The sequence below is a fragment of the Heterobasidion irregulare genome (genome assembly GCF_000320585.1).
Source record: "Heterobasidion irregulare TC 32-1 unplaced genomic scaffold scaffold_02, whole genome shotgun sequence".
In the NCBI taxonomy this organism is placed as follows: Eukaryota; Fungi; Basidiomycota; class Agaricomycetes; order Russulales; family Bondarzewiaceae; genus Heterobasidion; species Heterobasidion irregulare.
The window spans coordinates 1,332,557-1,346,309 of record NW_009258198.1 but is presented as its reverse complement, the minus strand read 5'-3'; the positions used below and the strand labels follow the sequence as shown (position 1 = coordinate 1,346,309).

The window sequence follows — 13,753 nt, the reverse complement described above, 5'->3', positions numbered from 1 at the left end:
TATTCCCTCCGGCCTACCGACCCTTCAGCCTCATGCACCCACAGGCATCCGAGAGGCGCATTGGTTGGGCTTTTCGCCGGACACGCAGACTCGACGTTTCCCACTGACACCCCTCGTTTTTTCCCTTTCCGTTTCCCAGCCTGCAGGGAGTTCTTCCAGGCCCTCGAGGCGTGCCATGCGAACTTCTGGACAAAGTGGACGGGGGGCTGCAACACCGCGAAGAACCAGCTGAACTCCTGCCTGCACAAAGAGGTGAGCGGCGCCTCGCGGTCCTCCCCCCTCTTTATTTTCGCGCAACGTGCCGCTTCGCTAACGATGGGCTGGAGACCATGGTCCGTGCATCGAAAAACCGCGAAGACGCAAAGGTCCGGCAAGCCAAGAAAGAACAGGCGTGGAAGGAACTACACGAGGACGATTGATCTCCCGCGCCCGTCTGCCTCAGACGAGCTGCCTGTTCCTCCATCTGGACACGGTCAACCATCCGTCGAGCTCCGTTATCGGTGACGTGTCTTGGAAGGTCGGTAGCGTCGAGTTGCTTACACTGCCTGTATAGGCTACGCAGTCAGACAATGAATCACACCTCTCATCTATCATAAACCCTGTGCGTGGAGTCTTCGCACCCGACGAAGGGAAGCGCGCCTCGACAATTGACCATGAGAGTCGCTTTTCGGGTTCTTTCGGTCGATTCTGATCACCGTAGATGCGCGATTAGGGATGCTCGAGCTCCGTCCGTCGCCTATTCCGGGGTCTATCTTGACGTGCTGTTTCATGACCACACAGAAGGCATTTGGGAATCGATCTCTTCAGGCAAAGTAGCACACAGCCTCCGTGGGCAGGCCCACAGCGCCGCATTCCTGTAAGGAGGTGCCGATGTGGGTCTCCGTGGCTCTGCATATATCGATACTCTCGAACCGTCACTGGCCATTGCATGGTATGTCCGCCTTGTGTTTGAGGTTGGCCATAGACCAGGTCATAATTTCGTGACCGCACAATCAGCCATGTCCTGTGCTCATTAATGACTCAGACGGCCGTCTTGAGATATGCTCTGTCGGTGAAATGATGGTCATCAATCACAAGTCACACTGTTAACGATACCATTTACCGCGGAATATGATGCTCGTGTTATGCCCGAGATCGTGACCATGCCCCATATAACTCGCGTGATAGCCAAAGCCAATCTCGGTTGAGCAGGAGAACGGCTTTCGACTTACCTTCGTCAAGGTAAGTAAGAATTAGATGTTGGGCCACACATTGACACCTGCGCCCCAAAAGTGAAACAGATTAATCGCTGATGACCCCAATCTGTCGCCGCAGGGATCATATAAGGATGATGATGTCAGTGTGTATAGTAGTCTTAGGCGGGTGTAGGCTGGGCAGGACGAATGATAAGGCCAAAGGATGGGTGAGTTTTTGGAGGGGCGAGAAATATCTAGCTTGAGGCTGGAGTGGAGATGGGAGAAGTCCTTGAAGGGAGAGAGAAGGACAGATGGCAGCTCAGAGAGTAGACCATGCATTGCTCAAGGGGGCTATGAGGCAGAGAGGCCCCATTGTGCCTCCAGTAAAAGTGCGAAACAAAACATCAAGTCAACTTTGAAGGATACTGGGTCAAACGGACGACGGAGCAAGCAAAAAACACAGCTGGTAGCGGCGAGGTTCGAACTCGCGCGGACTTGCGCCCATTGGGAATCAAGAATGACTTAAATCCAACGCCTTAGACCAACTCGGCCACGCTACCCAGTCTCTATTCGCCAGACCGGCAAGCTATCATGTGCGAGGGATGTTCTTCTGAGAAGCCCGTCGCAGGAAATGCAAATAAGCAGGATGGACCGTGCCAGTGGTGCACAGAGCACACAGCATGGCCAGCGTGTCACAGCAGGCCGCCAGAGAGCAGCAGGCCAGGACTGCGGGGAGAGAGACTGGCGGTGCGGCGGGCGTTATCTTGGGAGTACCAGGGACGAGGTGACCAGGAACCCACTAACGCCCATATAGCCCTCCGCATCCAGCGCGTATATGCCGCACCTCCTGCTCTCTCTCCCCTCCTCGCCCCCAAGCCCAAGCATCAGCACGACCTCTGAGGCCCATGAGCTTTCAGGACCTCGCTGCCCTCTCCAGCGCGCAACAACTCCAGCACGGCATCCACCTCGGTCAGTCTCCGCTCTGTGCTGAGTCCGCCCCTGGGCAGCCGATTGACAGCGTGTCTCGCGATAGTCCGCACGCTCTACGCTTCCGTCGAGAACGTCAAAGTATACCGCGTGAGCCCCCGCCCGCTCCCTGCCCTCCGTCCTCTCCACTCACCCCCGCACACAGCAACAATGCTTGGACCTCTCCAACAGATGCGTCACCCTCCTCCTCGCCCTCCAGGAGAACGCCGTCGGCCTTGAGGGCACCCCGGCCCTCCGCGCAGTCGACGACGTAGAGGCGTGCGTCCCCCGTCCCTTGCCCCTTTTTCCGTCCCTTTCCAGCACATGCCGATCCCGCTTATCCCTCTTCCCAGCGTCATATCTCGCATCCGCTCCCGCGTCCAGGTGTGGGCCGCGCACAACAAAGTAAAGTCCTTCGTCCACCAGACGGATATAAAGCAGGGCATCGATGCCTCGTATCGCGAGCTCGAGACCTGCCTGCGCCAGTTCAACGTATGTCCCCTTCCTCCCGAATCATGATCTTTTCCCGTTCTCATAGATCCCCCCCCGCGCGCACTCATCAGGTCGCCCTGCATCTTGATGCCAGCCGCCGAAGGGACTCTCTGGAAGCCATCCGCGAACGCGATCATCTCGAGCTCCGCGAAATGATGCACAAGTTACTTCAAGACATGCACACCCTCAAGGAGGGCCTCAGCACCGCCGGCCCAGAAGACGTCCAGTCCGTCATACGTGTCATCCAGCAGGTGCGTAGAACAGGCGCCCGGTCTGAGTCCCAACGGTGAGCGATCCGCCCACAGGAACTCCAAGATCCCATGCTAGAGATGCCTCAAGAAAATCAGCTTCGACAAGGCTTGAGGGAGCTGCAGCCGCTTCTGTCACTCCCCGTAATGGCAGACTGTGGGTCTCTGTTTTCGACCGCAATTCCTATCTGACCGTCGGCCGATCGACAGTGACTGGGCAAGTGACAAAGACGAGCGAGCACGCCGTGGCCATGGGCTCTTTCAACGACATCTTCATCGGGCAGTGGTTGGGAGAGGACGTGGTGAGTCCCGATCGCGCTGCGGACCGGCAGCTCTCGCTAACGCCCCGCAGGTTGCCCTAGGATTTCCTCGGCTGATGAATCAATCCCCCGCAGCGCAGCTGGTAAGCTCTCATCAATGCGTGTCAATGCGGTGCTTGACATCTGTGGGTCTCAGCGCTTTCAGAAGCAAGTGGAGATTTGGCGGTTCCTCCAGCACCCCAACGTCCTTCGACTGTATGGCATCGCATTCATCGGCGACTACGTCTACTCGGTACGTTGGAAGCATCGCCGGGGCCCCGTCATGTGCAACCTCTTACATCGCTCTCAGGTCAGCCCATGGATGGACAATGGCAACGCCATCACCTACGTGCAGAACCACCCCGAAGTAGACTGCGTTCGGCTTCTGAGCGAAGTCGCCTCAGGCGCGCCCCAATTTTATCGGCCGTGGTGAGCCCCGAGCTGACGTCGCATCCGATCAGGCCTGGAGTACCTCCATTCCAACAAGATCGTCCACGGAGACCTGCGTGGCGTGAGTTCTGATATGCGCCCTTTTGCCACCTGCGCAGCCTGCTGATGCGCCCACTTTTCCAGATGAACATCCTCATATCCGACACCGGAAAAGCGTGTATCTGTGACTTTGGCCTCTCTCAGGTCATCGAGGAGGTGCGCGTCTACACTGATTCCCATGACCTGTCTCGCCTCACTGCGGATCAGGCCAATCCCGGACCGCAGACCACGACCGCGGGAAACTACCGTTGGCTCGCACCCGAGATGATTGAGCCAGATCCCTTTGCGCCGTCCAAGCCCGCGGACGTCTGGTCGTTCGGCATGCTCTGCCTCGAGCTCTTGACCGGCGCGCCGCCGTATAGCAATCACTCGCGTGACGCGAGCGTCATCCTCGACATCGTCCGAGGGAAGCTGCCTGAGCGCCCGGGCGCTAGCGCTGCCGCGCGCGGCTTGACGGATGCGCTGTGGGAGCTCATGCTGCGGTGTTGGAAGAAAGCGCCAGAGGAGCGGCCGACGATGTTTGAATTGCGCGTGGCCATGAAAAGTATGCTGCCTGACAGGTCGCCCGGCATAGGTGCGTCTCTCGTTCCCGTACCGCCATAAACCCAGATTTTCATCCTTGTTTGGAAGTTACATCACCCCTTCCGATACCTACAGCGTCGCTCCCCATGCCGATCCGCCGCTCACACCAGCCCTCCTTGTCCACCGCGAGCAGCTCGTCCAGCGATATCCCCCCTTTGTCCGGTCTATCCATAACCAGACCGCAGGCCATCGACGTGAGGCGCACGCGAGCCAGCTTGTCGCCATACACCCCCGAAGCGATTCTGCCAATGGAGGAACCTGTCATAGGCAGTCCGCAATCTGTTCCCTCCTATCTCTCACCCATGTCCGCCAGCCACATCCGCCGCACGGGCGGTATCCTGTCCGCCCCCATCAGCGCGTCCCCGCCTTCCATGCTCTTCAAACCCCCACCTTCGCCCGCGTCGGTTCGTCCCGCGCCGAGCATGGCGGCGTCTGCCGACGCTTCGTTGCATGATGGCGCGCGCAGCAGCAATGACGAGCGGAGAGGCAGCCGCGTGGTCTCGCTGCCGTCGTTTTCCGATACGTCGTCGGCGCGACTGGAATTTTCGCCCTTCCACTCGGTGGCGAGCCGCGCGTCAAGCATAAGCGGGGACCCGTCGTTCGTCGTCTCGGACTTTGCTGCGATGCTGGACCGCGCGGTGATGGATCCGCAGGCCATTGTGCGCCGCAACGCGGAGGGGCTCGTGGACGCGGGGACGCTGGAGGGGCTGGTCGGGCAGCTGCTCGCGGACACGGGGAAGGACCAGTTGGAGTATCGGTCTGCGTTCCTGACGAGCTATCGCGCGTTCACGACGAGCGAGGAGGTGTTCAATATCCTGCAGAGACGGTTCGACGACATGGACAGGATGGCGGTGATCACGACCGAGCATCGCGTGTCGACGCGCTATTCGTGAGTCTCCCGTGGGCGTTTGGTCGCTCGAGCGTGTCCTGATGCGTTCTGCAGGATCCTCCTTCTGATGCAGACGTGGCTCAAGATGGAGCAGGGGGACATGAACACCGGGCTTCTCCAGCGAATACACGACTTTGCGGCGTCGATCAAGAGCTCGCAGACCATGGAGACGGCGGCGCGCGAGATCGTCGCGGGCGTGGTGGAGAAGGTACCATCTCGTTCATCGTGGTATTTACGGCGGCGTCGCTCATTCATCTACCTACCGCCCTCCATCAGCGGCGGAAGCTCGAGAGGGCACTTCAAAGCCCGCCTCTCCGGTCTCCGTCCGGGACGACCAGCGGTCGGCGGCCAGTGTCCAAGGCTTCGGACCTCGTCCCCACAGATCTCGCCATCGCGTTCACGCTGATCGAAGGCGACCTGTACAGCAGGATCACGCAGACGGACTGCGTGGTCCATCTGCAGCAGATCTCGGGGACGCGGCACATCGACGCCGCGCGCAAGACGAACAACCGGATCGTGAACTGGGTGAAGAAGTCGGTCTTGCGCTCGGACGAGGTGCAGTCGCGCAGCGAGGTCTTCAAGTTCTTCGTGAACACCGCCGAGGTGCGCGCCCCTTTTCTTTTCTTTTCTTTTGATGCGACGCCGTGATGCCGTCGCGATGGAAGATCCCGCGAGTGCTCACCGAGCCCGGATCGCGCTTCAGGAATGTCGGAAGCTGCGCAACTTCTCGTCCATGTCGGCCATCGTGAACGCGCTGCAGTCGTCGAGCATCACCGCGCTCGTCATCACGCACGACAATTCGCTCAACAAGCAGGAGAAGCGCGTGCTGCAGCGGCTGGACAGCCTCCTGGAACCGGAGCGCAACCACCGCGCGTACAGAGAAGCCCTTCGCGCGTCGGATGCGCCCTGTGTTCCTTGGTTAGGTGCGTCAGGCACCGCAGGTATCCCCATCGGCGCGCACTGACCGACGCGGCGTTCCTCCATTCCCTGTGCCCATGCCCATGCCCAGCCGTCCACCTGCGCGACCTCAACTCCGTCTTTCGCTCGCAGGCGCCCGCAGTCGAGGTCGACGAGCACGCGCTCATCAACTTCGTGCGGATCACGAAGCTCATCCAGCACATCCGCGAGGTACTGCGACACAAGCCGCCCGACCTCGCCGCGCACCGCGGCGCGGGCCCGCTCGACTACCTCCAGCGGCAGCTCAAGTCGATCCCGGACGACCAGAGCATCGAGGACGCGTTCAAGGACCGCAGCGCCGCGCTCGCAAAGCAGGAGCGCGTCATGCACGAGCAGCGCCTCCCCGAACTCAGGGCGCTCGGGTTCCCCACCGGCCCGGCGCCAGCGAGGGGCGCGTCCTCGTCCTCCGCGTCCTCCTCGCGGCCGCCCTCCAAAGATCTCTTCTCGCCCGATCCGCCCCGCGGCCGAGCATGACGCATCGAGCGCACGATCGCCCGGCCTCGCCTCGCTTCTGCCACCACTCCCTACCACACCTTACCGCACCCCGCTTCCCGACGTTCTGGCCCATCGCCTCGCGCCTGTATATACCGCATCGCCGCTTTGACCACATACATACCACTTGTCTCTCTAATCGCACCACCCATCCACCCACCTACCCCCACCAGGCGTTCTTTCTTGACTTCTCCCCTCGCGTCTCCCCCCGCGTTCTGTTGTAATAACCCCCTCCTGGGGCCGCCGGGCTCTCCTCACGCGCCCCAGGATGTACCGTTTACGTGCTGCACGCCTGCGACCGCTGGGTCGATCTGTCGCTCTATTATTCATCCATCATCTATCTATCATCTACTGCTATACCTGCGTCTTTCCCTTCTTCTTGGTCGACCGTTTTTTATACTATACTAGTACTTGTGTGTATCCATAGACGTGCATGGGGGATATTCGGTGATATATACGATCGGTCTATGTATCTGAGCACGCGGGAGACGACATCTTACAATCGGGCTCGAGGGAGCAAACACCAACCAAAATAAACCAAAAAAGTGAGAGGGGGAGAGACAGAGATAAATATCTAGAGCAGAGGATAAGGTAGGTAGGCAGGTAGGTAGGTAGGGTGTGGGGTGTGGGGTGTGGGTGTGGGGTGTGGGTGTGGCAGGCAGATGTGAGAGAGGAGAGGAACGTGCGACGGGCTGATACTACCCTCGGGTCAGCCGCAAAAAGACCAAACGCGGATGTCCCCGTCGTCGCTGCCCGACACGATCTTGTCCTCGCCGAGCGCGAGACACGTCACCGCGCCCGTATGGCCCACGAGCGTCGTCATGCACCGGCTCTCGTCCCGACTCCACACCTACAAACACCCCCGCAAAAAAAAAAAAAACCCCCCCGAACAACCAGCGGGTCAGCGCCTCGCACACGAAAAAAGCCCGGCCGGCACGCCCAACGCACCTTGATCGTGCGGTCGTGGCTCCCGCTCACGAGCCGCATCTTGTCGCTCGCGACCGCCCACACGCCCTCGATGTGCCCGAACAGCGTCCGCACCGCCTTGCCCGTCTCGATGTCCCACAGCTTGATCGTGTTGTCCAGGCTCCCCGACACCAGCACCGGCTGCGCGCGCGGCTTGGGCGGCGGCGATAGCGCGGGGGCCTCCGCCTCTGCGCCCTGCGCGCCGTCGCGGTCCGCTCCTGCCCCAGCGCCAGCCTTTGCCCCAGCCTTTGCGCCCGCCCCAGTAAAGTCAGCAGACAGCCTCGGCGCGATGGCGTCAAAGCCAGGATGGTTCGGCGGAAGCGCGCGCGGCGCGTTGTCCCCGTCCCCGTCCCCGTCCTCGTCGCCGTCGTCGCCCTCGCCGCAGCGGTCGTCGAGCAGGAGCTTCATGCTCTGCACCTGGCCCATGTGGCCCGTGAACTGGCGCACGCACGTCCGCAGCGCGAGGTCCCACAGCCGGATCGTGCCGTCGTCCGACGCGGAGAACAGCATCTTGCCCGCGTCGATGTGGCTCGCGTGCGCCGCGGACGATGGCGGCGGCGGCGAGCGCGCGCGGTCAAACGCGGGCACGCACGATGACGCGCCGGCGGACGACGACGCGGAGCGCGGCTGCGCGTCCCACAGCTGCACGGCGTTGACCCAGTCGCGGTGCCCGCGGAGCGTGAAGCACTCGCCGTTGCGGAAGTTCCAGACCTTGACCGTCGCGTCGACCGAGCCGGACGCGAGCACGTTCGAGTCAAAGTGGAGGCACACGACGCCCGCGGTGTGGCCCGCGAGCGTGCGGATGCACGTGCCCGTGCGCCAGTTCCAGACGCGCAGCGTGCCGTCCATGCTGCCCGTGATGAGCTTCGCCTCGTCGAACTGCAGCGCGCGCACCGCGCGCGTGTGCCCGCGCAGGCAGCGCACCTCGGCGCCGCTCTCGAGGTTCCAGACGCGCGCGGTGCGGTCGTACGAGCCCGTGATGAGGATCGGGAAGGACGGGTGGGTGAGCGTCTCGCTAAACTGCAGACACATGATCCCGTCCGTGTGCCCCTTGAGCGTGCGCACCGAGCAGCGGCCGCGGCGCCAGTTGCGCTCGACCGTGAGGCGCTCGCTGTAGACGGATTTCCAAGGACGCGTGATCATCTCTGAGGATTGTCGATGAAAGGGCGATGCGGATGGGGAAGGAACAGTGCTGCTGCTGTCGATCGAGGCAGATCGAACAGGGTTTGGAGTCGGTGAGGGCGCATGCAATAATGGTACGCCGTGGAGCGACTCTGGGACCAGCACGCGCGACGCTTCCGAGCGCTGTCGCTTCAGCTGCGGCTGCTCACCGAGGCTCTCGTCGTGCTTCCGTTTGCTGCCCGGCGGCGCGGACAACAGCAGCGGCGGCGCGGGCGAAGGCGACGCCGAGTGCGCGTGCAGCGTGCGTCTGCGCTCGAGAACCGGCAGGCCCCAGCCGCACTTGCGGCACTTCTGGCCGATGTGCTGCTCGCAGATGCCCCTCCAGAGAATATCGTCGTCCGCGAGGCCCTTCCACCGCCTGCTGACCTGCGCGGCGCGGCAGAGGGAGATGGCGTCGAGATAGCCGAGGATCTTGAGGGAGACCTCGCGCGGCAGGGCGGTGAAGGGGTCGATGCGGATGAGGAAGGTGAGCTGCTCGGTGAGGAGGGAGAGCTGGGAGAAGCAGCACATGGTGAGGATGCCGCGGAGGATGAGCTCGCGGCGGGGGTGGGGCGAAGAGGAGAAATTTGACCAGACGGCGTTGACGGCCTCGCGCTCCTCGACGGGCAGGGCGTCGAGCGACTGGAAGAAGGGGTCAGCATTGGCTATTACCAATCACTCGGAATCCAATGGGCGGCGCATATGGCCACGGAAGGGCGCATATATGCGGGCCACCGGGGTCGTTCGGATGGTCTATCTACGAGTCGCAAAGAAAGAAAAAACGCACCTGCTGCAGCTTCAAGTTCATGCCCTCGTCGGCCATGCGCTGATGCCTAATGCAGAGCTTGCGGTTCGGGGGCTGCAGATACCGCGAGGCGGCATCTGTATCCCTATCGGCGTCCTGGGTGTCCTGCTTGTCATCCCACTTGGCAGAGGCGTCGTCCGCAGAGAGGGTGGGGAGATCGAAGGTGGTGCTGGTGGGCGCGGGGGAGGGCGAGCGGGACTTGGAGGCCGGGTCGGAGATGCGCGCTGCGGGGAGGGTGTCGCAGACGTAGGACGAGCTGGATGCGAGGGCCATTGTGTGTGTGGGGGGGCGTGGGCGCGGAGGAGATGGGGGTCGGGGGGAGAGAGGACGGGGGAGGGCCTCCTAGGGCTGGTGCATTTGACGGAGGAGAGAGCTCTGGGGAGCACGTCCGCGTCCGCGATTGACGTCCATCGCACGCGACATCGCGCAAACACCACACGTGATCCCCTCCGCCTTTTTTTTTCTTGCTCTCCCCATTCGCCAGAATCGCAGCGCACTTGCCAATGCCGGTCCTCTTCTCACCCCTGGATGGCGACTTGCTGTTGTGCGCTCGACGTGGGTTGCCCGATCTCACAGCCGAGCCCGCAATGGCTGTGCTTGCTGTGCCCGGCCGTCCCCGCCACAGCCGAGCCACTCTGGCAACAGCAGCGCCCAAGGACCAGTGTGCGAGATGTGCAAATCACGATGCGAGATTCGCGACCGCCTGCATGACAACGCGCAACTCGCCCTTATCCCCATATACCAAGCCCGCAATTCATTCGCCCTTGCGCCTCTCCCAACTTCGTATATTTAGCGAGTAAGTAGTACACCGCGATGACGATATCGATGGGCCCGCCCAGCCCGTGTACCCACGGCAGGAGAGCTGCATGTAATGACACTGCAACACACACACACATTTCATTCTCTTTCAATAACAACATCGCACACAAGCTTTACAGCTGCCCTCCTGGAACGTTCGCGAACAGGCCGCTGGAGAATGAGGAAGAAGAAGAAAAGAAGAAAAAAGCAGCAGCAACATCGTCACGTATACAAACGGTCAACGAAAGAGGCGGGGAGCGTGAATCGACTCAAGATGAACAGTGAAGAAGAAAAGAAAAGGGGGGGAGGGGAGGGGGAGGGGAGGCGGTGAGAATGAATAAAAGGGGGAAAGAAAGACCCAGGAATGCACGGACGAGATGCGCGGACGAGCAAACGAGAGAGTGAGAGTGAGAGAAACAGAGAGCGCGAGGCCGACCGCGGCGCTGCCCCGTCAGTCCAACGTGATCCTCATCTGCTCCAATGGTATCGGCACGAAGTTGTTGATATCGATCCCCCGTGAGCGCAGCTCCGGCTCGCAATGTGGTGGCACGAGCTTGTGGATCAGATCTGGGAGCACGGACAGCTCTGCAAAAGAAGGAAAGGGGGGCCGCAATGACACATCCCGCCCGCGTCAGCCAACGCCACGCGACTCTGACAATGACGAAAGAGAGACCACTCACCCTCTCGAGTAAAGTCGAAGAGCGGAGGAAAGTCCTTCCCGTTCGGCATCTTCGCGCCCTCCATCCGCAACTCGTCGAAGAAGGGGTGCACCATCGCCTCCACCGCGCTCAACCGCGCCTCGGGGGTGTACTCCAACACTTTTGACACGAGGTCGATCGCCTCTGGCGCCGTGCGGGGCCGGAACACCTGCACGCGAGCCGGATCAGATCAGATACCAGCATACAGCGTGCCGGGCGCGCTCACTTTTGAAAACGGGTGGGCCTTGATTTGCGGGAACTTGTGTTCCATGTAGTTCGGGTTCATCGTCTTGATCTGCTCCCGCGTGGGCGTCCCCAGGACTTTGATGATCTCCACGAGCTGGTCGATGCCACTCTCACCGGGGAAGAGCGGCAGGCCGAGCATCAACTCGGCCATGACGCAGCCTGTCGACCAGATGTCTGACGTGCGCACGGGACCCCGGGTGAGCTCCGATGAGAAAATAAAAGAGAGACGGTGGCACCGGGAAACTCACCGATGTTGGTGGTGTAGTTCGTCGCCCCAAAGATCAACTCCGGCGCACGATAGTACCTCGAGCAGATATAACTGACGTTGGGCTCCCTCGGGACGAGAATTTTGGCGGAGCCAAAGTCGCATAGCTTGAGGACCCCTGTTGCCGGGTTCAAGAGCAGGTTCTGTGGCTTGATGTCGCGGTGGCAAATGCCGACGGAGTGGATGTAGGCGAGCGAGCGCAGGAGCTGATACATGTAGAGTTTGATTTGGAGGATGGGCATGGGCTGCTTGAGTTTCGCATAGTGGCGGCTGGCACGATAGACTGTTTCGGGGACATATTCGAGCACTAGGTTGAGATACACTTCGTCTTTCTGTGATCAAAGGGCGATGAGGGGGGGGTGCAGTGGCGTCAAAGCGGGACGAAGGGGGGACGGCGGGGAAGCGAAGATGGTGATGGGGAAATACCTTGTCGCCGTTGGAATAAAAGAAGGCTTTGAGGTCGACTACATTCGGGTGGGAAACGAGTCTCATGATCTGCAATTCACGATTCTGGAGGGGGCCATGGCGACAGCGGCCGGGGCGGTCGTCAGCGGTGCGGATGCGGGGGGGAAGGGCGGTGGGGGGAATGGAAGAGGGCCGCACCTTGAATCGCTTGTCCTGCAGGACCTTCTTGATGGCAATATCCTGACCATCATCCGGGCCCGAGACGAGCTTTGCCTGGAAGACGACGCCGAAGGAGCCGTTTCCGATGACCTTGCAGTTGGTGTAGGAGACGTCACGGAGCTCTCCGGACTTGCCGTCGGAGGCCTCGACCTTGACGACCTTGCGGGGGTCGTCGATGGCTGTCGTGATCGACGCGCGGGCGATCCGAGGGGGCGGGGACGATCACGGTGGGACGGGGCGGCGGGCGGGGCGGGTGCGGGGAGGGGCGGTGATGGGGGGGGATGGATGAGGGAGAGCGGAGTGAGCATCGGGACTCGAACACGAGGGGGCGAAACGAGGACGGAGAGGGGTACGGGGGTGGGTGGATGGACGGAAGGAGGACGCACGATTTATCTTGATGCCGTTTATTGGGGCGTGGGTCGTCATTGTGAGGAGGGCGGGCTGGGGCCGGGGGGGACGGGGGCTGGTTCAGGGACACGGAAGAAGATCGAAGGCAGGATGGGAGGAGCGAGCGGAGACGGGGGCTGTGGGTGGGGTGGGCGTCGTGGGGCGGTGGACCGGCAGAGACAGGGCTGGAGGTGTGTGTGTCGGGAGGGCGGGTGTGTTGGTCGGGGACGATGGGGACGAGGGGACGAGGGCTGGGAGGCGTCGTGCGTGGTGGAGGAAGAGCGTCGAGCGGCCGAACCTGTGACCGGCGCACGAGTGTACAAACAAACAACAAACAGCCTCTCCGTCCCAGCCCGCCCTCTATCTCCATCTCTGCCCCGCTTCCCCTCGCTTGCCCCCCCTCTCGCTAACACCCCGCATCACTGCCGCTTCGTCGATCGACTCCGAGCCAGCCGCCTGCCACAGCCAACGGCGCCGCCGCTCGTCAGGCGCGCACTCTCTCCCTGCACCCGCCCGCCTCAGCCCAGGCGTCTCTCTGCTGTTCCAGCCCCCTGCCATGTCTTTCCGTCGCAGGGACATATCCTTTTCAGCCGCATCTGGCAGTGTCCAGAGCGAACAGCCCCTATTTCCTATCATAGATTAAGTCTAGGCTGCCGTACTTGTACATACGCCCCTTCCGTTCGTCGACGCCAAATGAACCACCTGCTATGCGTGACTACCCAGAGTGCTGCCCGGTGATCTTGTCTCTCAGAACCGATCATGACGTGTCCGACCGCCCGACCGCCTTTCGCGACGCGAGGCACAGAATCCGCCGTTCAGCGCGTTCTCATCATTTTGTTCGCAACCATAACAATGGTGCGACGACGGGAGCCATCCGGTTTCCAAACGCCCGTCCGCAATAAGACTGGGCGCTAGCAAGACATCTTTGCGACGCTCGACGTCCTCCTCGAGAAGCGCAGTCTTCAGGGCGTCCATCATCCCCATGCCGTCATCCAGGCGTCCTTCTCGGTCCTCGAAACTTTGCATGGCTTTTCGCCGAGCCGCCGTCGATCTCAGTAAGCACCCATGCGTCGGGGGATACTCGCCGCCTCGACGCCCGGCGTACAACGTCCCATTGACCGGCGGGCCTCTCGCGTCTCGTCGGCTACGCTGTGGCGATCGCACTGCGCGCTTCCCCGACGCAAATCCGCGTCCGCTTCTTTGCGCGCATTTAT

The 13,753-nt window shown here is 61.5% G+C and overlaps 4 protein-coding genes across 4 annotated transcripts; 2 read left to right on the top strand and 2 right to left on the bottom strand.

The window, feature by feature from the left end:
• Positions 1-117: 117 nt before the first annotated feature.
• Positions 118-419, top strand: HETIRDRAFT_310637 (uncharacterized protein; the record flags this gene model as incomplete). The annotated part of the gene is made up of 2 exons (XM_009544093.1): positions 118-252; positions 327-419. Coding segments are annotated over 2 exons (228 nt in total), but the record flags the coding sequence as incomplete, so codon positions are not given.
• Positions 420-2,031: 1,612 nt separating this feature from the next.
• On the top strand, positions 2,032-6,571 carry HETIRDRAFT_443524 (uncharacterized protein; the record flags this gene model as incomplete). The annotated part of the gene is made up of 17 exons (XM_009544092.1): positions 2,032-2,144; positions 2,209-2,252; positions 2,308-2,420; positions 2,495-2,633; positions 2,705-2,884; positions 2,939-3,038; positions 3,092-3,183; positions 3,234-3,284; positions 3,338-3,433; positions 3,491-3,609; positions 3,729-3,825; positions 3,877-4,243; positions 4,327-5,140; positions 5,195-5,348; positions 5,417-5,743; positions 5,844-6,063; positions 6,150-6,571. Exons 1-17 carry the CDS (start codon positions 2,081-2,083, stop codon positions 6,569-6,571), a joined length of 3,399 nt encoding a protein of 1,132 aa, XP_009542387.1. The 5' UTR covers positions 2,032-2,080.
• A 727-nt stretch (positions 6,572-7,298) lies between these two features.
• On the bottom strand, positions 7,299-9,794 carry HETIRDRAFT_414551 (uncharacterized protein; the record flags this gene model as incomplete). Its single annotated transcript, XM_009544091.1, has 4 exons — positions 7,299-7,439; positions 7,538-8,912; positions 8,979-9,358; positions 9,504-9,794. The coding sequence occupies 4 exons, from the start codon at positions 9,792-9,794 to the stop codon at positions 7,299-7,301; spliced, it is 2,187 nt and encodes a 728-aa protein (XP_009542386.1).
• Positions 9,795-10,770: 976 nt separating this feature from the next.
• On the bottom strand, positions 10,771-12,578 carry HETIRDRAFT_414549 (uncharacterized protein; the record flags this gene model as incomplete). Its single annotated transcript, XM_009544090.1, has 7 exons — positions 10,771-10,904; positions 11,000-11,186; positions 11,244-11,437; positions 11,512-11,860; positions 11,955-12,038; positions 12,132-12,331; positions 12,539-12,578. The coding sequence occupies 7 exons, from the start codon at positions 12,576-12,578 to the stop codon at positions 10,771-10,773; spliced, it is 1,188 nt and encodes a 395-aa protein (XP_009542385.1).
• Positions 12,579-13,753: the final 1,175 nt, after the last annotated feature.